A 27,439-nucleotide genomic window follows, 5' to 3' on the forward strand; every position below is an offset into this window, starting at 1 on the left:
GATTTCTAGGTTTACTGGTAATAAATATAATTATTGCCTTTCATTGAAAACATTGATCAAGTTTACTAACAGAGGAAATAAAGCTGTTAGGATGATGGCTGGCTGAACCTGTACATCGCCTGAAGGCCCAAGAACAGGTTTCCACTTCAAGGATCAATATCAGTAAATCAGTACAGAGGAATCTATTGGCTCCGTTTACCTTGTAGAGAGTGTCCCCAGTGGTGCCATGAGTGAGCTGAACTACCACATAAGCATGTAGGAAATTAGAAGCAATCATATCGGGGACAAAAGGTGTGCTTTCATCCTGGAAGATGATCGCTACAATGTCATTCCCAATGTGACGCTTCCGCTGAAGCTGGACAGGAAATAAATAATAAAGCGAGAAGGCGGGTGAAAAAAAAGAGTAGAACAGTATGATGGGACCTCAAACACCAGTCTGTCTAGCATCTCCAACCCATTGGTTCAACCGAACCCCTCATCACTACTTTTACCATTACTCCAGCCATAATTCCCAACATTACACAGTTGGGCATTCTCCTCTCTAACTAGCCCCTCATCAAATGCCCCTCCCCTCTTAGCCACACTGTTGAATTCCTTAGTTCTCCTTCCAATACCTGCTGGGAATCTCCCTCTGTGAAGGGCAGCTTTGTAGACACATGAAACATGATCTCCTTGCCCCGGAAATTTGTATAGACTGACTCAGTGCCCGTTTGACCTCTAGTGACATCCAAGCCTCCCCGGAACCTGAGCAAATCCATACCACACCATAGGTCAGGCAGGAAAGAGATGAGAAAGTGGAGAGAAGAAAGAAGATATCAGTAACAGTAACAAGAAGATTTGGTGCCCCACTATCACTGATTTCTTAAAAAATCACCTTTGATAATATTGATGTACCAAAACAAATGCACTGACTGAAGCTGCACAATGTTTCTGCTGATGAACATACTTGCTTGCTAAAAGCTATGAAGCTAAACCAGGGATCCTCAAAGGAGCTACTTTCTTTGGCATTCTTCTGAGAAACACAATCCATATTTTAGAACTACAGAAAGGACAGGCTGCCCCACAGAAGGAGACTAAAACAATACTGACCCCTACCATTGTGAAACAAACTTACATTCACACAGTCAAATAAAATTATTCTTTACTGATAGTGTGGGTCAGACAGATACCAGGAGACCTTTAAATGAAAATACCAGCAGAGACCTAAGCTCCAACTGGTTCCCAGACAGGATGGTTGACAAATGCATTCTGGGCTTCACCTGCATTGGAATTCACAGGACACAGCACTTTTCTGAAAGCAGGGCCCTAACAGAGTTGCAGTCTTTGAACACGCGGTGTTCCCTAACTCAATACGGCTTTCCAACAGTGCTGGGTACGCACCCACGGAAATCCTGCAGCTGAATCTTGTCACCAAGGAAATCCAGGAACTCAAGGAAACCCAGACTCTCTTCTGTGTTACTGAAGACTTCTTCTTCGGTGGTCTTCAAAAAGGAAAGCAGAAGTCATAAGGAGCACAAGCAGTACAAAGAACAGGCAGTAATGTCTATACATAGTTCAATCAGCTTTGAGGACCTGCACAAACAAATCGATCAACTTAAGGCAAGCTTCATCTTTTCTCCTTATGGCGTCTGTATTTTTCACAGGATAGTACAGACCTTGTTATTACATTTAAGCTAAGAGAACTGACTCTTTGTGTTTTGCCTCAAGTATCGTGGGATCTGAGGGAGCTTACCTGTCCAGGTTTCTGGTAGATGACCCCAAATTTGAAGTTATTGCTTATGACATGTTCATCAAATGCAACAATAAGCTGCGAAGCCTGAGGTAATGAAAATACAAATTATCAGTTGGATGTCATTAGCCAGACCTTGATGGAAAAGGGACATGCAGACATATCAGAACATTATACCTTGGGGTAGAGGACAGGAAAGAAGCGTTCAACATTCACGTCCTCACACAGTAGCTGTCGAGAGAGAGAGAGAGAGAGAGAGGGAAACAGAAGTGTGATTATCATGTGCCCTAGCTTGCTGCTGGCATGAGAGTGTAGGCACTGTTTATAATTATCTGACAGGAGTCCCTTCAGGCAAAAATTCTGAGGTAAAATTAGAAGAGAAAGAAGAGAAGCTAAATGGAAGTGTAAAAGGGAAGTATATGACTACTATTGGGGAACAGTAGAAAAGAGGGAAATGGGAGGACAGAGGTGAAAATAACTTGAAGAATGAGGCTGTAGGAGCGAACAGGCAAGCACGAATCTCACCTTTGCCATCTGGACAGCATTGGGAAACTCATTCAGACAGGAAATGGGGATCAGGTCATGTTTGGTGCCAGTCCGAGTCCTGACACAAAACAAAAAAGGCATTAGAACAAAAGCTGAAGGGAGACATAAGCAACACTGGCTCTTTAAAGAAAGAATAGCCATTCCTTCAGATTATCCTTAAAGCAGTTAATTCCAGAGGATTAATTTTAAGCCTGGTGTATAAAATCACTGGAAAAGGGAGGTATGTACACTTCTTATTGCTCATCACTCGCTGTGGGGAGCAGAGGAAGACAAAACAGGGATGCTTAGTGCCTTGCTCCTTTGCATTCTTTTCTTGCTGGAAGAAATATTTACCTCTTTCCACCACCACCACCATTTTCTTTCACAGAAATCTAAATGTTGAAATACAATTCATGGACACAGTATTATAATGGATTCATAAGATCATACAATGAGGATTTGAAAGACTGTTAAAAGGTCTGTTAGAGACAGCCTAGGAAAACAGATCTACGCAAAGTATAGGAGATAGAAACCGGTGTAGCATTGTTCCAGAAACCTGATGGAGAAAAGCTTCCTTTCTCTGTATATATACATATTAAAGGAGAGATGTCTTTCTAGGGGGAGAAGAAATATTGTGCTGTCAGAGTCCTCTTCAAACCATTATAAACAAGCTATTGAGCAAAAGGTGCTGCATATAATACAGTATCTTAATCGCAGAATTACTACCACCGGTCTCTTCTATGTAGGAGGGTTTCTGGGCTCAGAGAAACATTCCCTGGCACAGCTCACAAATAGCTCACAAAACAGCTCTCTCTTTTTTCCCCCCAGATTATTGCTGCGCCTGGCACTCAAGTGTTCTCCGCTTACAATGGAGGAAGCCCACCAGTGATTCTCTTGTAGTCGACTCCTATGCAACCAGTATTTTCCCCTCAGTCCTGGATGAGTCCTTGTCAGCAGCAACTGTATGTCAGTTGCTCCCAGTAGCATTATGACTACTGGAAGCGCACCCAGCCCACAGTGTTGTAAAAAGTTTTTCTGCAGCGTGCCTCTCACCTATGCAAGATCCATCTCTGTTCTTCCTCTAGTTCATTCAGCAGCTCCCTCTGGGTAATGGCTCTCTGTGGAAGCCCTAAAGGTTATGGCACTTCTTAGGCTGTCCTGGGAAGCTAAGGAATGTTCTAGCTCAACTTCAAGGGAGCCTTAGTCTCAAGTACAAAGTCCAAAGAGAGGCCTGGGCTAGGCTGCCCTCCATCGGGGAATCCATATTCTCCTAGAGAGTACTCACATGTCTCTAAGTAAACAGAATAAACAGAAAAACTTTCTTTTTGAGGAAAGAACAGATGTTTTTCACACAGGAACTACAAAGATGTGCCTGCAAACACCACTTCAGCTTCCTGAAGGAAACTGCTGAGAGAAATTCAGAGGGGAAGGCAAGAAAAGAAGGCTCAAAGGTTCCTTTGCAGTCCTCTCCAGGAGGAAGACGTGAGATTCACACCCATATCTATGCAGAGGAAGTTCAAGGTAAGATGAGAGACACAGCACAGTAACGTACACTTCAACAACAGGCACTGTTACCTCAGCAACAGGCGTAGATTTTCCTGTTTCTCGATCTGTTCATACTTCACAGAAAGTACCAGGTAGCCCAAGGACATGTCACTGGAGTAAAAGTTCTGGTGCTCCTGAAAACAGGAAGCCAAAATACATTATTCCCAACATGCTTCCCAGAGAAGTTTACCAGATTTTTTGCATACAACCTGCCACTCAAGATTAGCTAACTTTTTCTTTAACTAGCAATGGCATGCTTGAAGACATGCATATATGCTGTCTCCCAGCCCCCTTGGTGATCAGTGCATGAGCATATCAGTCAAAGTTCATCCACTGTCAGTTCAGTTCCTCCTCAGCTGTCCATCATCAGAAGGGCTCCCGAGAAGGAATAGGATGAGAACATTCAGCAACACATTTTGAAGAAATTGAATTTCTTGTAAATAAATTCATATCTTTCATGGACATTCCCTGTATCCATTCAGACTCTGCATGACTAAGTAGTGGTCTCCAGCACATTCAACTGGATGTGGTCATGAGAATTTTCTACACAAACACTAATGGCAGGATCATTATACCAAATGGTTGATCTCTAAGGGCACTCACATCTCAGGGAGGATGCAGTCAGAGCTCCAAATAACTACTTTGCAGATGAAGACTGTTCTCAGCAGTGCCACTAAAACTGCTTGAGCTTTAGTGGAGCATGCCTCGAACAGAGTCATTCAGTCAAACAATGAACCAGAATACAAACATTTTCACAGGCTGTATATAGAAGTGGCTGTGGCCATACGTTTCTCCTGGGTATACAGCCATGTTCCAATGACCTGGGTGTATCAATATATATTGATATATATATACATTTTATATATAGATAGATAGATATATATAAACATTTTATGTATATATATTGATACATATAACCACTAACCTCAAAAGGTTAAAGCCTTTTGACAAGGGATGTAAATGGAAACCTCTAGCACAATGAGAATACTACATAGGTGGAATCATCCAGAAATGCTTAGATCGCTCCCATCTTCCTGGAAAACCACTTTATGGCCAGTTTTTGGAGCTGGCCGCTACATAAACTCTGACCAAACAAAGAGCTGAGACTGAACTCATGCTTTCAGCAAACAGTCCAAAATTATTGGGTTTGAGGTATAACCGGGACAGAGAGACCAATGAGAATGTCATGCAGGGGATCCAATTCTCTTTGCATTAGATTTGATTAGATTAATATCTTAATCTCTTGCTGCTAATAAGAACTTCTGTTGAAAGGGGAGTAGTACATTCCAGTATTTAGCCTCCAACCCAGGAGAATATAGTGAGATTGGTATGGTACTTCTGAGCTAGCAATGATGGAAGTTGGGGTAAGACTCCTTCTCAAAGTGAAATAATAATAAATAAAGTAAAATAAAATAAAGAATCCCAAAACCAAAATCATCTCAGCTACTCTATAGCAGGCAGAATTACCAGTGCCTCCTTATGCCTTGGGACCATGAAAATCACGGTGGAGAAAGTCATACAGCAATGTGCTGACAGTGGAATCAGGAACATGTCCACAGATATCTTCAGTGCAGAACAGTTTTAGCAACAGAAAAAAAAAAAAAAATTAAAAAAAAGTCAATCAAGGCTTTCTTTTGGTATCTTTTGTAGACAAATCTTGGGATTTTCTAAATCCCAGATGATGTACCTCAAGATATCCAGCTGGATTTCCCACTTGTGGTTCTGCAGGAAAAAGAAGTTCTATCCACTCACTGAGAAGTCAGATGCTCCCAGGAGATAAAATGCACACGCTTTAATGGGGAGCTGGATTCCCAAATTCCACTTGTCAACTGTTTCACAGAGAAGAGGTATCAACTGCTATCTTGTTTGTTGATATATTTTCTAATGATAGTGTTGCCCATCACCAACTTACTTGAAAGATATAATCAAAGTACTCTGCATACATTTTAGCATGTACAGATTCTGTTTGATGTACACCAGTGGTTTTATGCTGTTTGGTTGTAGAAATTATCTCCTCAGCCTAAATGCAAAGTGTTTGTCACAGTCAAATTAAATGGAGCAGAGAGAAAAAACACCATTCCCCTGCAAATAATGAATGGGCTGCTCTACCACCAGAATAGCAGTCATCTCAAATCAAAGACAGAGTCACTTGCTACCTGAGAAGATGGCCAGGGAGCATGAAGTCAGTAACCAGGATTGCAAGACTCAGAGGGAGCATCATAGGAAGCACTGTAGAAATGCATCCTTGTGCATGACACAAAAGTGTTATGCATTGGGACAGTAAGTTAAGTGTCCAGTTGTACAGTCAGAACTTGTGCAATTTGGAATGTGTTCTGTGAAAGGAATACTCTGGACACAATTAATTAATAAGAAGGACTCAATGGGAGCAAAGTGTGTAATTTGATCAAAAAGAGTTGCTAGTCTGAGAGTTCCTTCCTCAGCCTTTTGCCTAGAAAATACAGAAGGTCTGTTCTGTCTCTGGTGGATTGCAACCTCTCTCAACACACTGGTGAGATTGCCTTTTGCTGTGGAGAAAAAAAAAATCTAAACAATTTTTTGTATTAGTCATAGTTCTGACTCACTGTGAAATAAAGATACATCTAATGAAATACTCTGATATCTACGTGGACGCAGGCAGCTTGAAGTCAACAGACATAAACCAATCCCCTCTTTAAAATAAAAAGGAATAACTAAGACTACAGTCACTACCCTGAACCTGGATGTGAAGATGAAGCTTTTTAACTTCTTTAAGTATTAGAGATAACGATTGTCCTCACTTCGTCTTTGAGACAAAAAAAACTCCCAACACCTAGAACTGCCCTGCTACTGACTTACGGGGAAGAAGTTTCATGGCTTCTGGTGCTAGCATAGTCTACCTTCTGCTGAAGCAGACCTAATGAGTGGGTCCTGAAAAAGATAAGGTATAAGTAAAGAGCAGCAAACAGGCAAACAGACAAACAGAATAATGTGTCCTCCAGCTGCAGTGTTCAAATCACAGAAGTCCAATGTGATCTGTCACACAAAGTCAATGGTAGTGACTGAACTTACCTGTACATGGGAAGAAAAGCTGAAATCAAAGCCACAAAGCCACAAAGGCTGAGAGGACAGTTTATTTCTCCTGACCATGACTTTCAGGATATGAATAGATTTCTGGGATGTGAACAAGAATCAAGTGCAGTAGTGACAAAGGGCAGAAAGACAGAGCAGCTGAGGAATAAACAGATTCAAGGAGCAAAACAAGAGCATGCTCAATGGTCAGTTGAAGTCTAGAATCAACAAAGTCCATAACCCAAAGAAGTCATATGCTAGGGTGGATGCCCAAGACAGGCTGTTAAGGAAAAAGATGGCACAATGGCAACAAAAGTCAGGACTAGAAGACAGAACAAAGAAATAGGAGCCAAAGCCTGAGGTTAACTGCAGCCAAAAGTAACACTGAGCTGCAAAGACTAGAAAACAGGATACCTTTTGATGAGACTTCTAAGCCAGACCCCAGCAGGTCTGACACATTGGCTGTCGGTTGCTTTGGAGACTGGGCTATCAGCTCTGCAGCCAGCATAACCAGGCAGAGCTGCAATCTTCACAGGGGAACAGGCACCAGAATTAGTGGAAGTCTAAAAATAATTGAATTTTTGTCAAAGCTATTCTGGCTGCCTAGCTTGATCCTGAATGTAAGGCTGCGTTTAAAATGAGATCTGAGTAATCATATGTGTGAACAAAACTATAATTTCCTCGTTACGACTTTTTTTTTCCCCCTGTGATTTTCTTTCTCTGTAAAAACACATAGGCAACAGAAGGCAGACTGAGAGTCCTTCAGTGTACAACAGCATTTATTGTTAGCTGTCCTGAAGTTAGAGATGAACCATCAAAAGGCTTTATGGTTAATACTGAAGATTGCAACTCAGAAGTGACAAGATACCCTGTCTGAGATGACCTATGACAGATTTGTTCAGCCATAGAAGCAGTTTCTATAACATTTAAAGCAGTCTGAAAGGAAGTTCTGGATTTCAGATGGATCTCTGTAAAAGCAATTAAGTATCTTCCATGGGGCCAGGAGAAGAGACTAACAGAATACATAAGGAGTGCTGACAGTTTGCCTGAGAAGTTATAAAGCTATTAAGACATCTGCCATGTTCTTAGCTGCTTTTTTGATGAAATAGAATTTGGGTTTTTTGGCGAAATAGAATAATTTTTCACTACTCGGTAGCAGCAATTGCACCAAAGATGAAAAAACCAGACAAAAGTAAAAGATGTCTTCCCCATGGGACCTGGTATGTTTCATCAGTTCTTTAGCAACAGGAGCATAGGAAGCCAGAGAACACTAAAAGATCTTTTCAGGATTCAAAATGGGTTCATTAGCCCATTCTCTTCCTTCAAGACAACTGAAAATAATAAAAAAAAATTAACTTTGAATAAACTTGGCAACCTCTGGCCACCTGGTAAAATACTGGGATTATTTCATCCCTGAAGAAGGAAGAAAAGCAGCTTTGGTGGCCAAATGCTTATGTGATGACCTACAGGAAGATAATGATACCTGAACATCCAAACTTATCAACAGTGATAGATAACTAATAAACTTACAGTACTGAGTAGGCGGCATCATTATTCCAGCAAGCCTTCTTTTCGTAAAAGTGTAAGGTGTTGTTTGTCAGTCAGATGACAAGGACCTAGAAGCTGTTGGCAACTGCAGAACACAGAACCACTAAGGCTGGGCTGGTACTGAAATAATACCTGATAAGATTGCCTCCTTGCAGGCCCTCCCTGCATCTCTGCTTGGAGAAAACTAAAAAAAAAAAAAAAAAAAATATCTTGGGCTGATGTCAGCTTGTCATGACAGGAAAACAGTAACAAGCTCCAAAACACACGTATTTCCAAAGCAGAGGAAAATGATCCTGAATATGAGAAGACCTGCAGTCTCAGCAAGTGAGAGAACACGTTTACTAAAATCATAGACTTGTAGTAATGAAACAAAATTAGAGAGACTTTAAAATAACAAAAGAGATCATTACAATTATACCTAATAATAAAAATGTCCTTTGACTACTTCAAATAGTTTCCACCTCTTTGTCCGAGGTTAAGCTAGAATTTCACACTAATAACTTAAGACATAGTTCTTTCCACTGAGAGGACTCCACTGAGTCAGTTCCCCAACAGTTCACAGCACTGCAGCAACAATACTTTAACCAGCACAAAGAAAGGACAGCATAATGGAGAAATACATGACCACATATGAACGTATGGCAAGAAAGCTTCTCTCATCAGCACTGCCAGCTTCAAGTGCTTGTGAAACTCCACCCTAAGATTCTTTCACTGGTATTTCCAATGTATACCTTTATTAAATCCTTCCTGGCTTCAGGCTACTTCTCTTTATTATAGTCTTGAAAAACAACGTAGACATTTAATAATTCCCACGGTATAAGACATAAGGTTTTACAGCCTTATTCCTACAGGCAAAATGAATCTTAGTGTGTAATCATCATATAAAATATAGACCATGAAACAACAAAAAAGAACTGAGCTATGGCTTGTATATCCTAGCACTTTTTTTGGTGGTTGTTTTATAGGATCTGCTATAAGGTGTTCTGCAAAAAGTGTCAAAAGTCTTGTCCAAGTTTGAGTGACCTAGTATATGCATACCCACAACACAGACATACATACTAAGTTTGTAATACCACACATACTCTAATCTCCCATCTTGCTTAAAGGATATTCCCTAAACCACTGGCTATGCCTTTCCCATCACATTATGCTTATGGATTCTTCTTCAGCTAAGAATTGTTCATTTATTCAAAGCATGCAAGACACCTTTCTTTACCTTTCTGAAATAACCTTCCCATGTTATCATCAGGAAAAGGACCCAATCCACACAGCATCAAAATCACTGGTCTCTCAACTTTGAACTGAAGAAATACTCTCCTTGTGGAAAAGCTCTGGGCTCTCTCCTTACCTAAGCCTTTAAGCCATGGGTAAAGACATGGGTAAAGTTTTCTACACATGGGTAGAGTTTTCTGTGACACTGGCTTGCTCAAAAACTTGCATGTTTAATGGAACAGACGCACATTCATGTCAATTAAGACAAAGAATGAAACACTGGACACTGCAGAAAAGAAGAAATATAGGTGAGAGGAGTTTTCCTGTAGTACTGAAGCATTGGTAGTTGGGCACTTTGCAAATGTAGAGTCCAGTGGTATGGGAATTCCTGGATCTCAATTGGAAGGAACAATGATGATATGGCCCTGCTTGAGCAGGCATGTGGACAAGATGAGCTCCAGAGGTCCCTTCCAGCCCCAACCATTCTGTGATTCTGTGATATCAGGTCAGGAGTGAATCCTACAATCGGACTGAAAAAATTATATCCCAATTTGCCTCTCATCCTAGCTGGCTCTGGAAACCTTCAAGCACAACCCTAAATTTACCACGACAGAAAAATAATTACAGTTGGCATACTCAAGGCTTCCAGAATGTTACAAGATAAATGTCCATTAACAGATTGTACAGCAGATCTGTCAGTCTAGAGAGGAAGCCTCCAGGAAGGGTACTTTACATAGAAATTATATTAATATCGGTTTCTAGTGTTGCATACTACACAATATCATTCAGACAAGTCCAACTACTGCAGAACAGATCCCCAGCACTGCCCAAAGCTCCACCTCTTCCTGGTTTTGAACTTATTAAGCAGTCACAGAGGGAGACAACTGAATAAGATGCAGCATAAGTATACCTGTCAGGCTTTCTTATCTCCTTATGCCATTAACTGAATCTCAGAAAAGATAATTGGTTTGTTCTCACTTGTTCTTGATGGTTAATATCATCCTGAGATCCAGTCTGGCAATCAATTCTCTAAACAGGCCAACCCAGATGGACCTTAATGCCAGACAACAAACATCCACTTAATGAGGCCAAACTTTGTCTCCCTATCTGTCAGACTGAAATTTTTAAAGTCAGGCAACACTTAGCACCAAACTTACTTAAACCAAACAACTATAAAACACATTTTCCAGTTTCTTCATACACATCCTGTGGTGACCATACTTGCTACTTATATACACTGAGGAAAATGGACCATTTTTCTTACTACTGAGGAGCTTGCACTATCAGTGCTGAAGTCCCCTCTAAAAAGAATACCATCTCCATTTCCAATATTATTAGACTTTTTCCCCCTTGTCATCCCAAGGTTGGTATCTGTCCAGGAGCCTCAAAAGAGCTTCTTAACCAAATATAGGCATTTCCTGCGCAAACCTTTCTCTTCTGTTAATGCACAGGATGATGCACATATCACAAGGGGACAGGACCAACCTAACACACTACTAGCTATACGGTAGTATGTACCTTATTTACATTAGTTCAAGGCATCATGAGGAATTGAAATGGAGTGGCTGTGCAGTTATTTCCAAGTCCATCAGGAAAAGCCTGAGATACATTTCAGCCTTGAGGCTGGGTGGGCAGAGAAGGCTCTGAAGATCACCCTTACCTTCCCCAGAAAATGTTTGCGGTATAGCCTGGCTGTAGGGTCACTCTCCAGTTTCACTTTACCACTCCAGGGAAAGGGTACATCAGACAGAGTTGGACTCAAGCTGGAGAGGTTGTGGCTGGTCCCTTCAATCCAGTAGCCCCCAAACTGGGGTAAGATAATGAGAGGATATGGCCACCCTTTCTGTAATACCTATTTAGAAGGACACAGAACACAAAAGCTGAAAGGCCAATAAGCTGAAAGGCCAATAAGCTGAAAGGCCAATAAGCTGAAAGGCTAGTAAAGTCCAAGGAAAAACAGAGAAGAGCAATACTAACTCACCTCATGGATGCTGGGGTAAGGAATATACTCCTCTTCTGTCTGAAATCAGAAGAGACCATTAGCAAAAATGTGTGACATCATTTAAAGTGCCATGCTCTCATGATAGCACAAGCTGTGCCCTCAGCTTTCATTCTGCCCTAGTCCATCTTTAGAGTTTTACTTTAGGATTTAAGGTTAGACTCCATTTCCCAGGTCTCAGCATTATAGTATAGAACTTTGAGAACAATAAATTTAGGAGTCAGATTTCACCCACCTTCCTCCTTGAAACTACACAGAATACAGGCATGCAAAATGAGGATGTAACCAAACTATAGGCGAATTGGATGAGGTTAGGAGTGAGAGCCTCTCTCCTTTCCTTCCACACAGTGTTAGACAGCTGCAGGCAGAAATAGTACTGTATTTACAGCGAGATCAAGGTTGTGTCATCTCCATAGCTAGACCTGTGGTATACAACTGAGCAGTGCTGAGGCATGAGTGCAAGAATAGGAGGAGTATCTGAGCCACTTTATGCCAGTTGGATGCCCCTTCCATCACCACAAAGAGCACTGACTATCTCCGTCAGAATTGAGCTATACCAATTCTCTATGTGGATTTTTTTTATGTCATTCCAAGATTGAATTCAAGGTCAAGGTTGATTTTAAGGTTACTGTGCCTGAGCTGAGACTGAAAGAATGGAGAGGAAGAGATGAGAATTTAAAGATGGGAATCTGTTCTTATTGGCCCAATATTGAGGGAAACAGACCAGCTTTCTAGTAGCATCTATGAGCCCTCAAGCAGACTATTGAAATAAATGCAATGTGGTTTCATAAATATTATTATAGCTCTTAAATTGAATAAAATTTAATAAATTATTTACTCAAGATTGTTAATAATATTAAACACTTATTGGAACCACTTAAATTTGAAAAAGGGAAGTTTTGATTCTGTTCCAGCTTCATAGTTTCACCCTCTTGTGCAGCAACTCAAAAAAAAAAAAAAAAAGAGACAAACATATATGTGTTCTTGGGCTGTTCGTAGGCTCCTGTTCCTGTTCACTCCAAGATGAAAATACACTGCAAGCCAGGTCAGTTATTATCTGCCATTATCAGCAATTTAGGAGGCAACAACAACTTGGCCTGACCTTGAGAGGAGCTGGAAGGGAACATCTTTGTTCATCCAGACGACTCCCCTGGAAACAGAAAGTCACAGACAGTGAATCCTATGTTTTAGCATGTCTTTTTCACTTACCCTCTGTGTCCTTCTCCATATCCCCAATATGCATATTTGGTGTCTCTCTGTAATCTTCTATTTTATGGAAGTTTGGAATAAACAGAAGGAGTAAAGCTAGAACTTGGCCAGTCCCCTAGTTTGGCATTAAAACTGAAAAGCTTCCCAACCTTACATCTCTTAAAAAGCAGAAAGCTGGCAGAAATCAAAAGCAATGTCCTAAACTGATTTTCTTATTTAATTCTCTAATCTATTCTAGCTACTTCACTTCCTATCCCAAGCAATAAAAAAAAGGAAGAGGTAAATACAAAACGTGAAAGAACAGTATTTCAGACCATTCATTCCTGTTGTACTCTTCCCTCTCCCTTGAAGATACTGTCAGGCAGAGCATTGAGAACCTCAGAGTAAGGTTAAGAGAAGTAACAAACACTTCTTTTGAGGATTAGGGCTAGGCAAGAAGACTTTTAAGCAGCTTATGTGCCTTGCTTCCATCCATATAAGGGAACATATCTGTCTCCTGGTGGTAAGACAGAAAATCAGAGCTGCCCTCCATCCATACATCAGACTAGTGCAATAGACTCCTGCAGGCAGCAAGCAGCCATGTAGCAAAGCCCTGCACATCTGCTTTCCTAGGCACCATTACTGAAATGGCAGGGCAAAAGACTACTGGATGCCTAGTTTCTTCCTGAATCAGCAGCTGGTATCCAGGCTTGATTCTCTTTAAGACTATTCCACCCTCTGCCTTCTCACCATGGCAAGACTAGCTCACTTCCACCGCACTTCTGCAGCAGAAGCACACAGGAATAGGAAAATTTTAGTAAGGAGAGCCCCCACACGGACTTGAGCAGAGGCCCAGAACAAAAGAAGTCAAAAAGATATGGGGGCCAACAGGCTCCCATAAAACAACGGCCATAGTCCAAGTGGGCATCAATACAGACAGAAGAGTAAGCGGCAAAATTTGCATTGTCAGATAGGAAGCTCAAGACCAGGATTTAAGTTGTAGCTTTCTCTTATACACAGTACATCAGTATTCAACTACTGCCACCTAAATCTTGTAACTCTCATACCAGAACATGATCCTGAGACTACATTTTTATACACCATCAGTGACTGCTTAATGGAGTGGCTAACTGGGGATTCCAGACAGGATAAGCAACTCTCAACTTTGTTCCAAAAATAAACAGGATCTGATTTATAACAGCTATGTCTATGCAAGTATTCTACAGTGGAACTAGCTTGTAAGCTAGTCTCTGGTAGAAATATGTACATCTGAGTGGAGCTCTACAGTGGAGACGTAAGAGGCTCAAGAACAACAGTTTGGGGCCAATGCTCCAGCCATATAGGGCGAAAAAACTGCTCGTCTAGCAACAACATTAACATTGGGCAATAGCAACATTAGATCAAGGATTAATAATAATTTTATTTTGTTGCAGGAGCAACAAAACAAACAAACAAAGACATCCATTACACATAAAAACGAGGTTATAGAAAAATGAGAAAGCTTATTAAAAGAACCTAAAAATGAGCCATAAAAAAAGCTAAACCTTCATGAAAAGATGAGGAGCCACACCCTGAGCTCACAACAAATGCATATCACCTTCAAAAAAACCTCTTAGAAACACCAGAATTAAAACAGCATGGCTAAACTTCAGGGTAAGGGAGACTAGTAGTAGATGCACGAGGGCATTCTTCATAAGTCTGAAGTTGAGTTCAAACACAAAAAATAGTGATAACAACAAATTTTAGTTGATTAAATATAGAAACACAGTAAAGCAAGTGAGGAACAATCTGCAGATAACATAACAGCAAAAAAAACTATTCTCCTTAACTATATTAGGAGAAAGAAGCTTGCCAAAACGTCTACAGGGTGACACAGGATCAAACTATAAAAGCCAAGCTTAGAGAGAATTACGCCCCCAAAAAAAAATTTTTTTTCCAATTTGTATTTTCAACAGAGGAGCCTGAACAAGTATCAGCTTAGAACTATTCTTCATAGGGAAACATCAGAAGATCTGTTTCAAATTGTAATGTCAGTAGGCAGCACTGACAAAATTAATAACAAATTACCAGGACGTGGTAGGTTGTGAAATTGAGATGTAACAGAGGCTGACAAGTGGTCTTTACCTTTTGCAGAGGTAGTACTAACCATTTTGCATTTGGGCAAGTCATAAAGCTGAGAAAGTGGAGTGCATTAAATATAAGTCCAAATGGATGTTTTGTTGATGCGATCTGGAGTTTAACTTGTCAACCTAGTGTGTTGGGGCTCACAAGGAAGGCTAGGTTCTGAAATAGGGGTCTCTGGAACAGTTATTTGGGGCAAGAAAGTCCTATGCTCTATCAAAATAGGATTGAGACAGGAGACATGCAGGTACAAAGCAGCCCCAGCGTTCTGGAACAAACTGTGGAAAGTACCGGGACAAACTTGCTATGCACCAGGGGATTTCTGCACATGGAAATGGAGGTTGGGAAACTGCAATTTTGTAGGATCTCTCTCCCTTTCCTTGGCATTTTTGGCAGATCTGATAACTGCAAAAAGTTTCCAGTTTCAAAGGAGGTCCTGGTAGAAGATCAGTATCTCAGAGAGGCCTGAGGGAAAAATTCCTGGGCTGCTGTAAAGGAGCTGCTATTTGCATCGGAGCCTCTACAGAGAGTGGAGGAATGTGCCAGCACATTCCATGACTCTGCACTGTTAAAGGAGCTCCTGGTAGCCTGGGAGCAGAAGACACAGGCCTAAATCTACCAACCTCTCCTCTAGAGTGAAGCTTAAGATACTGGCAAAGATCTAAAGCAGCCCTGGGCCGTATGGTCCAAAGCTTTCTTTTAGAGGGTAACCAGGACCGCAGGGAACTTACAGCATAAATTGTTGAAGTGTCAAAGCATGGGCAGAACTGGTTGATGATCACTATCATTCCTCAAAAGGGAGAGGCATAAACCACAGCAGTCTCAGCCACCTGTTGAGACACCCTTCTGGTTTGGTCCAGTTTGACGCGCAGCACTGCCTTTAAGGAAAGACTTTCCCTCACTGTCTCCCCAGGGTAGCTTACTGGAGACAGCATCAGTCTGGGAATCTGATATTCCCAGGGTGTTGTACAGGGGAAACACCTGGCCTGAGCAGGATAAAAGAACAAACAGCAGAGGAAAAAGCCATCCAGACCCACAATTGGGTCCAACATGGCATAACAATACTATGATAACACATTGTTTTTTATGGGGAAAGAGCAGTGCCTTGAGGGGACTAGTTCAAAATGGACAACTTAGATATAAAAGGGGACACAGGAAAAAAACATAAAGGTAGTTGTGAGAAAATAAGACTGAAAGATATGTTGAAACTGTATGAATGCAGAATAGAGGTAGTGAACATCACACCTTAAAAGACAAAAGCAGGTAAGTGAAGAGGGGTTGGTTATGCAAGTATGTGAAGACCTAAAATATCTGGGTTTATTGGCTGAAATAAGATCTGCTTGCTTTTCAACTGCTTGCACTGCAGAGCCATCTAGCAACAATATATTCCTAAGTGTCCTTAACAAAGTATTAACTTGACTTCACTACATCTGTATGCAGAGAACAATGCGGCCAGTAGCCCATTTACTTCAAGTCATGATTATTAAAATTAAAAAGAAAAAAAAAAAAAAGAAAAAAAGAAAAGGCAAACTTCATTCCCAGGTCTCAGGGACAGGTTTCAGTTTAAAAAGAGAGCACAACTTTACCTGTTAATTCATCACACATAATGTGAAATGGCTATGTTAATTTTCAAACAATTATACTCCAATCCGATTGTTAAAGTACTCAAACACTAATTCTATCCTGTGGCTTTGTTGTTGTTATTTTACAGGAAAAATGTCCAAGTCTCCTATTTTGGCTTTTACTCACTTGATTGCTAATGAAAATCCCAGATTTAATTTTCAAGAATGATTCAATAAATCTAAAGGATAGCCAGAGTCAAATGGAAGGAAAGGGAAAGCAAAACAAACAAAGAAAGAATAAATAATTAGTAAAAATATAAAGAAAGATCACAACAAATAATAAAAAGAAACATTGGGGTGGGGAATTTTTTCTTTCAGAAAATACCTCTCTTCCCTTCTTTCAAAAAATTGCTGTCATACTTAAGCAGTAGTTATTAATTCTCCTAGTGCAAGTCAGGTGACGAAACAAGCTAAATTAAAAAAAACCACCACTATATAGTCTTAACAATGGTCAGCTAAGAAATCAATATAGATGCAAAATTAGGTGGTTTGCATATGCTGGAAAATCTCATCAGCTCCCTCTGTTATATCTCTAACTAAAGAGGTCCAAATCCAGTGAGAGACAGTTTTCATGTAGTAAACTGGGAGCTGAGAAACACTGAGAATCTTAAGCAACACCATCTTCCAGTAAGGGACATCTGCTAGTGATTCTTCTTTATACAGATTTCAAAAGGCCTGGAAAGGATTGTCGTACCTTTTAACATGTGCTTGAACTGAACAAGAAGCTCTGCATGCTCAAGCTTACTTTCTAGCACAGAGTTAAATGAGCCAGGCACATTTACAGAACTTTGTATTCTAAAGCATTAAGCATGTATCCCCAACATAGTTTGGGTGTCAGTACAGTGGTTTCAAGGTCTGTGTCTGTCTACATATGAATAAGAAGATATACCTTCAGCCCCTCCTTCCCCCACTTCTCCTTTCTAGTCTGCCAAATAGTACTTCAGCCTCATAACACTGTACTGAGCATTTTGCTGCTACCTTCCACCTCCTCACCTTTACAGGCCCACCAATGTCTTGCATTTTCCTCATATCCATAATGTGATCACCCAAATTCCAGAAAAGAAGTTAATTGTTTCTTATAAGTTTAATTCCCACACATAATAAAAGGCAGGCATTATGTGCCATGTTACATGTTATGTTAGGTCAAAGATAACCACAGCATTTTAAAGAAGGTACACCACTCAGAGAAAATATTGGTAGTCTGTGAGGATGCTTTGAGAACAGATCATCTGAAAAATTTAGTTTTAAAGATTTTGTTGTTAGATATATAACATATATAATATATTATTATATTACTATCTCTTTACTTGGAAGGGCAGGGTTGGTTTTTTCCCTTTTACTCTTTGAATTTTATAATGTAATATATGCAACTAAATTGATGTATTTCCATAAGGGAATTAAGCCAGAGTCCTTCTTTCTTGTGCAAGTTAAAGACAGGACCTACAGTAATTATTTATTAAACTGTTTGACCTTGCTAAATGCAGTTATGTTAACATCCCATTAATCACCTGTCATTAGCAGCTGCTACCCAGCAGAAACATAGTTTCTTGACGAAGATGCCAGAGATAGCTTAATGCAACTTTGATTTTCTCTCAGAATCACACTTCTGCAAAGAACAGACAGAATTATAATAATTTGTGTCTATTCCTTCCATCATGCTGGTTGAAAAAATGAACATAGGAAAACACTTTTGAAACTCCATTTAAGAGTAGGTATAGGAGCTTGTACCTAGAAGAGCTAAATATTCTGCAAGCCCAAATTAAAAGGTATTGGGAGTGAAGTGACAAGACAAATAGCAGCTGATTATTTGTTTGGCTGTGAAAAATCAAGAGATCCCAAAGTTTGACAGAATAACTTCTTACCTGCATTTTTTCAATCATCTCAAACAAGTCCACAGTCTGTGAAAAAGAAAAGACAACAGGGAAAAGAATTTAACATTTGCAGAAGCTAACCTTATCTTCTGTGGTAAACCAGATATTGAAGGAGCCAACAGCTCCTTCCATGTTTTGGCACAGAAACTACTTGCTCGCTGAAGACAAGATGGAATTGTTCTTCCTTAACTGATAGCATGGACAATACAACTGGCCAACTTGTCCTCAGCTTGTGTTGCAAAAGCTTGACCTGGAACCTGATCGGACAGGTATCAATAATTTCTCTCTTTCAATGGGTCAGACTACTGACTTGATACAGTATAGCATAAGAAATGATTAAATGAACAATTTTAGGATTCTCACAGAAGTGGGCGACTATAGCTATAACACATGCATGCACACGAGTTTGCTTTCAGTCATTTCTTCTCCTCAGTGGTTCAAGGCACATTCCAACCTTGAGCCAGAGGAACATGGACTGCCTTTACCTTCTTGGGGACAGCAGGAGCGAGAGGACATGGAAAGCCTTGGGTGGGAGAGTCTATAACATCACTGAAGCAGTGCACCCCCTCCTCAGACCTCCTGCAAGAGACAGAGGCGGGGGGGGGGGGAGGAAAAAGAAAAACTTCTAACTCTTGGAGAACTGAAGATGCCAGTGCTTGCCTGCAGTGCCTCCTTTGCCTTCTGCTTACTATTCCTCTCCCCAGACCATTTCTTGCCTATGAGGAAGCTGTCATTCCCTGTGAGATTCCCTGAGCTGTCTTAACTTACCACTTGCCACCTGCAAACATCCTGGATATAACAGCAAAAATCTTCTGGCCTTGACTGCTCTGTTTCTGTCCACACACACTATTTTCCTCACAACCGTTGTGTAAGCACTGAACAATCTTTTTTGCCAAGTTCCTCCTCTATCATGGATTTGCAGCAGAATAAAGACAGGTCTCACAAGGAGCTTTGGGATCAGATCCCAAAACTGAACCATATTAAAAGAGCTGAAAGTTCTGAAATATTGCTGAACTCAGCACCTAAAGGACAGCCCCAGTTGCCACAGCCTGGGTATTAGTCTCCAAAACAGAAACATAACAGAAGTGGTGCCAGAACAGAACTGATACACCCTGCAGGAGAGATGCAGGCATGGTTCTGTGTTACCACTGCTGGTAAAGTCAGTGTGCACATTAGATGGGCTTTTGTCTGCACACCTTCTATTGAAAATATATTATTATTTTGGCCCCTGCTGGAGCAGCAGTGCATACAAATAGCAGTAGCACTTATTTGATTTCACAGAATAGAAAACAAAAAAATAACACAAACACTACACTGTAGTTTAAAAGACCTATATTGCATTGCCCATTGCACTATGGACAGTCTCACTACTAGCTGCAGCACTCCTACTGTTCGCTTATAAGCTTTCCATGCCATTCACAGATTTTACTAGCAGTCACAACCGGAGTTTAACTCATGGTGAAGGTCACATAGGTGGGGCTGGGAACAAAGCCCAAGTTTCTAATATGAGACAAGGCTCATCCACTTTGTAATGCAATCATGAATTGTTTGTTACGTGATCATATAATGCAATCATGAATTGTTATCCTCTAGCTGTTAGATGCATGACTCCTACTGCTTCCATGCTAAGAGATTGGTATCTGTAAGTCATGCAGACTCTTGCTTTGAACCCAGTGGCTACATTCCCTGTTGTATGGAAGTGTAACATATTTCTGTAATCATGAATCCACGCTCTATTACAAGCTCCAAGAATCTCTATGCCCACTAATTCTCTGACAACTCATAATTTATTTGGGTAGCCCAATGGCATCATGTAGCTTGTATATAGGCTGATCTACACAAAGTAACACAATGCTTCCATCACACAATTTTCTCCTAAAACTCAAATGAGAGAGATCTGTGTAATGCATCTAAAGATTAAATCCATAATGTATATGGGAGGGAAGATGTAGGAGTTAGTCTTGACATCCTCACATAAATATGGGAATAGTTGGATGGCAAACATATTTTAAATTAATATTAATATTATACCAACACATGCTTTACTTACCATTTAATTCATTTACTTGAAGCATGTTTGGGACTAACAAAATGTATGTCCAAGGCAGTACATGAAAGATTTTTACTGTTTCTTTTAAAAGCTGAAGTTTCTGGTCTGTGAACGCTAAAAAGGTAAGAGCTTAATTTCATAAATTCTCATTTTCAGAAACTAGCCATCTCCAGAGAAGTAGAATAGTAGAACTTTTGTGCAACTGAATGCCCTGGGGCCTTGTTGCATGCTACAGTGTTTTTCTTTGGCTGTCACTGGTTTGAACCCTGAAGCATTCAGTAAAGAATAAAATACACACCTGCATCATGGAAATCTGGCAGCTCCTACACGAGGTCCTGGCCAGTCCTGCCCCTGTTTTCTCACCACAAATTCATTTCTACACTTTGGACTGACCTGAGCACTTCGTGCAGCAACTGCTCCTTACCATTCAATCCTAGCATAGTTCTAGTTGTCAAAATGACTCCAGCAGATGCCAAAACCACCAGTCGTCTTATACATTTAGAGATGTTCTCAATTCTATAATTACCCCAGATTAGGAATGTGCTGAGGGACTTTGAAAATCCAGGAGAATGACTTAGATTTTATGTTATCTTTTACAAAATATCACAAAAATTTGGGGCCATTGTAACTACTGCTTGAAAGTCCATTTGTGAATTTTTAACTTCTGGGATGAAAAGCACTAAGCTTTATTTATAGAAAGAGAACATACTTCTTTTCAAATTGGAACTTCGAACTCTTTGACCACAGAAAAGCAGAATATCATCCTTCTGAAAAAGAAAAGCAATTCTGCAGACTGGGAGAGGAATATGTATACTTGCTGAAGTTTTATTTTTAGGAAATGGCAACAAGGGGAAGCAGAGGGCCTAGAAAATGCTAAAGACTAAACTAGGATTTTACTAGTGACAGTAACTGGTGCGTTAACTTCAAGCAAGTAGTCAAACTAAAAGTAGGCACTGCTGCTCCACTGTTGAAGACTCCACTCTCAATTCTGCAACGGTGCAAGACCGTTGGAGACCTCTAAGCCACCATCTCCACACACACAACTCTGCTCACATCCTGTATTCCCGTCTGGCAACATCCTCTATTTCAGTCCTGGGATCTCTCTATACAGCTCTCTCAAAATCATTCCCATCTGCTATAGCTGAGCCAGTTCAATAACCAAGTCAATGCAAATATTTGTTCTGAGAAAAACACAAATTGGCCTTGACAGATTTCATACATCCTTTCATCCACCTTTAATAAGTATTCCAGAGGTAAAGGGGATTTGTTGCACTCTGAAGAGACAAGTGCCCCAAATCCTCAGGTAACTATTTTCCTGAAAGTTCACAGGGAAGCAGGTGTACAGCTATTGTAAAAACCTTTGCTAATCTGGAAGTGTTCCAGTAGGAGAAACAATATGGCACAATTTGCATCTAATTATGGAATGACAGTATAATAACTGGCATCCCAGCCTGATGAGTGATTCTTGCAATGAGACACTGATATGTTTTTGAAATCACTCACTAGAAGGGTCAGGCAATTTAGAAGTGAAGGTAATTTGAAACAACAAGGACAGGCCTGAAATGCTCATAAGGAAAATTCTGGGCAACCACTTCCCTTGAGCAACAGCTTCTGCTCTTTCACTCCCTTGTTCCTCCCCTACAGAGGCATATTCGCTCTACCAAATAAGATTTTTAGGTATTCAGTGAAGACAGCTGAAAACACGACATGAATAGGCTTACTCTACTAACACCAGTATGTATAGAAACTACAGCTTTGAATTTTGCTCACACACAGATTCCTAAAATTCAAGAAAAGGAATTACCAAGACAGAACTAGGAAAAGGAAGCAACCGCTACAGATGAGATGCAGGTTGCTCTCAGCTGGTCACAAGCTCTTCTGCCCATAGACTCTTGACTTCCAGTCAGGAACCACACTTCTGGCTGCGCTCCCCTTTCTGGCTGCTGGGGAGCTCGGTACTGAAAAGGCCCAGAGAACCCAGCTAGCTCTTACTCCCCACCTTTCTCCTACAGGACGGGAGAAAGGAGAACTCCCGAGTGAAATTAACCTCGCCACGCATCCGCACTCCCATCTCCTAAGAAGTCCAAATTGGAGAACCCATCCACTCCCGGGGAGGCAGGAGAAAAGCAAGCGAGCCTCACTTGCGCTCTCTCTTTTCCCTTCAGCAAGAGGAGCACCGCCAGCCTCACTCGCCCACCTCCTCCCGACCAGAGCGGGGCCCAGAGACTGAGGGACCACGGCCGCTCCGCTCCGCGCCACCAGCCCCAAAGCCAGAGCCGGACCTGCCGGGCTGGGGCACGGCTATCGCCTTCCCCCTCCTCAGCTCCCCGCTCTTTCAGGCAACCCACGAGGGCTCTTCCTCCTGCTCCCACAACACGGCCGCCGCCGCCGGGGGCAGGACCCGCTCCAGCACTTCCCCCCAGGCGCCTCCAGCCTGTCCCCTGCCCCGTCGCCGGGCTGCTGGGGGAAAAGCAGGGCGCCAGGCGGGGCCGCTCGGTACCAGTACCGGTACCAGTACCAGTACATACCCTCTGCAGGCTCCAGCAGGGAAGCCGCGCTCCCGGGAAAACATGCTGGACTGCTCCGCTGAGTCAGCTCCCGACTTCCCTCCTCGGGAGCCTCCTCTCCTCCTGCCTCGCCATGGAGAAGGGCACCGGCTCCCGCCCCCACCCCTCCTCTTCCTCCCAAGCTGGACTTCAAAAGAGAGACAGCAAAGGGCACCTCACAGCTGGGACTGGGCCCTAGCCACGCCACGCCACGCCAGGGCGGGCAGCGGCGCAGGGAAAGACGGAGAGGAGAAGGAGGAGAGATGGAGGAAGATGAGACAATGGGGGATGGGGTGATGACTTCTGCCCCTCCTTCGCTGTGGAAGATCAGTTCCCCCTAGATTTCCCCTTTCTGATGGTGCACAACCTGCAGGAGCACTCTGCTGGGGCAGCCGAGCCGAGGATGCTGTATTCCAGGTTGTCAGTGATGGTTGGACAAGGACAGTGGAGGGGTCCCTTATTCAACTCTGCTGTAAAGTACGAACTCTCTCCAAGCTCTCAGTATCCAGTGGGAAAAGTAAGCATCAAGGCAATCCTCCACAACTTCCCATTCCCTTAAAGGGAAGACTAAGAAGATACCAGACCCACTAGCCTTTAGTATTTGGAGCTGATGTACATTAAGCACTACAGAGATTTGGCTCTACATCCCCATTATGAAATAGCTCACTGATCTAACATGTAAGCTATTCCCTAGGGAAGCTCAAATTTTGAGGGGTCAGAAACCCCTTAACCATATGTATTTGCATTCACTCATCAGTAGATAGTCATTCCTGATAAAAACTGAGAATGAGAACATGATCTTCCATTGCAACAGTATGCATATACTTGTTTTTAAATAAGAACACAGAGCTCTTCTGGACATGTTTTTTTCCTGTGTTTTCCAATTTCATTCCACAGGATGATGTCATGTTTCCTCTTTACATCAAGACCTAAAAAGGCAGCAGCTACAATCTTACACCAAGTGTCTGCCTCACATTGGGTTTGTTCTAACTCACTAAGGGAACAGTAGGAAACACAGAATGAGAGACAGAATTTGACAGAGGAGCCAGAGAGCTAGGAAAAGATGCAAAGGAAGAGTGAAAGTAGAATGCAGAGAGACCAGACAGAAAATATGAGATTGCTGATATAGATGGGTAAAAAGAAAACTAGAGAAAGCAAGCAGCTACATCAAAGTTTTAGGGATAAGAGTGCAGCAATATCGTCCTAATGCTTCCTATAAATTCTACGCATGGAAGACCTGGACAGAAATTATTATGGGGGCTTCAAGGGTCTGTGGGTGGGAAAAGAGACTGTAAGAAGTAAGGAATCAATCAAGGTAGGTGACAATGTTGAATGGATGAAGAAAGGATCCACTTGCTGTTTTTAGGAACTTGCATGGAGGCCAGGTGTTCCCATTTCCTCCTGTCTACCTCTTTTGGTTTTTTTCCCCAGCAGATCTGATGCTGGAATATGGGCTAACTCATACAGCCCACCTCCTCACGCCAACCCAAATGCCTCCCAGACGGGTCCAGGGCACTGAATACAGCAGCTGCTCTCTGCACAAGCAGTTCTTACTCATTCACCTAAATCTCTGAGCAGAGGTGTGACTGGGCCAAGGCAAAGAGCCAAGCTTGCCACTTCTGCTGCATCCTGGAAGGAGGAAGAGACATTATTTTCTGCTGCTAGAGAGGGCTGCCAGCAGTAACTACTGCCCTCCCCCATCCCAGGGTCATTATCAGCAGCAATAGCAAGCCTGGCCATGGTGAAAGCAAAGTATACAGAGGCCCAGGTCTTTCTGCCATTCTTCAGCAGCTTGCCACCTCAGACAAGAGCCAACTTTGTTCACATACAGAACCACACTAGGCTCACCTTTCATTTAACTGTCTCACAGCTTTACCTAACCTCCTGTGCAACTCCAGTTGTGTACAAAGCCCTCAAGACCCACCAGCAAACAATTATTAAATACCCTCATTACTGTTCTAATTAGTCATCTGTAGCAATAATCATATGAATAAATCACTTCCACATGTAAGCAAATCACAGGCCTCCTTTCCCCTTACTGTTCTTCAACTTATAATCAAGCTAACAATTGTTACTATTTACCCAGCTGATGCAACAATATCACCTAATATAAGCCTTTAGTTGTACTAAGTAGATTCAGCTCCTATTGATACTTGCATTCTTATATGATTAATTCTGTGTACTTATAGTCTCACATTGTAATCCACATATTTGTCTATATTTGCATAGATCATTATGCATTTTATAGTTACTGTGTGTTTTAGGGACTCGCACACAAGTTTCTGTTCTTTCAGGTATCCTTGTAGGTATGTTAATATATGTATTACAGTAACTGGTGTCTATACCTTTTGCTATGTATTCTCCCAGTTTTTCATAACAGAATTGTTTTCATTCTTATAACTGCATTAGCATTTTATCTTGCTCACATAGGAAAAGTCTGTGTTAGCTGTAACACAGAAACTGATGTCTGCAATTTTATTAATTGAGTCATTGTAAGAACATCAGAAGCTCCACAGAAGCTGCGCAGTACCACATAAACACAGCAGCATATCCTTCAATGGTAAACTCTTCAGGGCAGAAACTGTCTTTTTTATTAGGTATTACTACAATATTACACTCAGTAGTCACAAACTCACAGATGCAGCCACAGATAGAAACATACATGTTTTCACATCAGCTGTTTCCACACAGATCTGTGCACACAGCTTCTAAATATAGTAATGAATGTGCACAGACAGCACCTCCCACTGCTCACTTGGACTCATCATGATATGCCAAAGGTTGACAGAATCAGGGTGGGATTCCTTTGAGTCTGGACAGACCCTCTTTCATGCCCCTCCATCTCTCCAGTTTGTCTCATTTCCTACACAGACATCTGCTCTCCCCACCTCCACTGTCTCTCTCCCTGTCCAACTGCTTCTGTACACAACGCAGTATAGCACAATGTCTTTTAAAAAGCATACAGCCACTTTCCCTCCTGAGGCTGAAACTGCCCCAAGGTCCATCCATTACACAATGCCACGTAAGCAGCAGAGAAGATCCGGATCAACCCTCCCCCAGCTGTCTTTGCTCCCGTTCCTTCTAGATGCAAAATACATTTAATTGGCATTGCAGGCAAGATGAGAATAAAAGCAGCTAAGCTGTTCATCCCCTACCTGAGCAAGGATCTCTCATCCCCAGCTGGTGAGCGGATGGAGACAGGGAACCCAGCTGCTCTCCTTTCCCTGCACTATCAATTATTCACATAGGTTGCAGTGTCCTCCCTCCCTCTCCCTCCCTCCCTTTCTCTTCCGCTGCCCCCACCTGCAGATGAATGGAGAGCGAGCAGGTCGGTGCTGTCAGCCTGTGGAGCAGCTGGGCTCTTAAGCAGAGAAGCTTGGTCCTAGGGGAAGGGGTCAGACCTGCAGCTACATAGATGGAGCATGGGCAGCTCTGTACACCCACAGCCTGCTCCCTGCACTTCTAATCCCAAACCTGCAGGGATGACCTTTAAAAATTAGAGAGTTTTCTTCCACAGAAAAGCACATTTTTTTTAGTCCTCTCAAGTATAATGACAGTTATTTGGTGACAGTGAACTGGGTCATGTGGATTCATGTGTATAGATCAGAGTAGGAAGGGAAAGTAGCAGACTGGAAAAATCTGAAAAATGCTTACTTAGTACTGACTTAGTCCCATAGCAAAGGCACTGAAAGAGGATAATCTGAGGGAACAGGATGACATGGTACTTTCTGCAAATGCTTTTGGTAATCGTGAGTCATGAGACTGACCTATGGATTGGAATAATTGTTCAGTCACAATTTTTGTAGATAACTAAAGAATTTCCTATGTGGTACTAGTCTTAGGCAATGGTAAAATGAGTTCTGGCAGACCTAGGTGAAGGCGTTTAAAGCATTTTGCCTTTGTAGAGGGCTACTACCTACAACTGGGTGAGTGCTTTAGATCTGTCTAAAAATTAGGTTTAATTCCCAGGCCAAATTAACCACTCCATTTTGCACTGGAGTAACTCAGCCTGACTCATTCTGGTCCCATCAGTCTGCTGGGGGACCTCCTACTAGGTCATCTCAAACATCACAGTAATTTCTTCTGTTAATTATTCCCATGGCCATAGCCATGGCAGAGGCACCACAGAGACAAAAAAAAAAGCATACTAGGGTGCTCAAACAGTAGGTCATAATTGGCTTTTCTGCCCTATTTAACTTTTTCCATATTTTGAAAAAATACCTGCAGGAATTTTACCAGAAGTAATAAAGAGTTTCCTGAACTTAGATTAAAAATAAAGTGCCTAATAAAAAATTGTTGGTATTGCAACCTCAATTGTAAGTAAGACTCTTGAAAACCGGCAACTCTTTTTAAGAGGGCACTGTGATTGCCTGTATCTACAATTGTTTTTAATTATGTTCTTGTTTACAAAACTTCATAGATCACACTTTGTCAA

The 27,439-nt window shown here is 41.7% G+C and overlaps 1 protein-coding gene across 25 annotated transcripts in view; it reads right to left on the bottom strand.

The window, feature by feature from the left end:
• Window positions 1-26,452, bottom strand: part of LOC140659469 (rap1 GTPase-activating protein 1-like) — a 73,946-nt gene extending 47,494 nt beyond the window's left edge. For 11 of the 25 annotated variants that reach the window (XR_012045148.1, XR_012045147.1, XR_012045146.1 and 8 more), the window contains exons 1-14: window positions 22,987-23,137; window positions 18,894-18,987; window positions 18,400-18,435; window positions 12,709-12,756; window positions 11,589-11,627; window positions 11,268-11,459; window positions 5,267-5,362; window positions 3,830-3,933; window positions 2,255-2,333; window positions 1,907-1,960; window positions 1,733-1,816; window positions 1,381-1,481; window positions 615-744; window positions 200-355 (exon numbers count right to left, since the gene is read on the bottom strand). Coding sequence is in view for 17 of the 25 variants with exons in the window: in XM_072879187.1 (XP_072735288.1) it covers window positions 200-355; window positions 615-744; window positions 1,381-1,481; window positions 1,733-1,816; window positions 1,907-1,960; window positions 2,255-2,333; window positions 3,830-3,933; window positions 5,267-5,362; window positions 11,268-11,459; window positions 11,589-11,627; window positions 12,709-12,756; window positions 18,400-18,435; window positions 18,894-18,987; window positions 22,987-23,030 (1,257 nt within the window). In the remaining 8 variants the exon portion in view is untranslated. Of the gene's footprint in view, window positions 1-199; window positions 356-614; window positions 745-1,380; window positions 1,482-1,732; window positions 1,817-1,906; window positions 1,961-2,254; window positions 2,334-3,829; window positions 3,934-5,266; window positions 5,363-5,486; window positions 5,629-6,634; window positions 6,707-7,261; window positions 8,489-11,267; window positions 11,488-11,588; window positions 11,628-12,708; window positions 12,757-15,646; window positions 15,794-18,399; window positions 18,436-18,893; window positions 18,988-22,986; window positions 23,299-26,159; window positions 26,260-26,307 lie in introns of those variants that run through there. The other 14 variants (XM_072879233.1, XM_072879251.1, XM_072879224.1 and 11 more) reach the window with 14 other exon arrangements.
• Window positions 26,453-27,439: the final 987 nt, after the last annotated feature.

Source organism: Ciconia boyciana, chromosome 1 (assembly GCF_034638445.1).
Source record: "Ciconia boyciana chromosome 1, ASM3463844v1, whole genome shotgun sequence".
NCBI lineage: Eukaryota > Metazoa > Chordata > Aves > Ciconiiformes > Ciconiidae > Ciconia > Ciconia boyciana.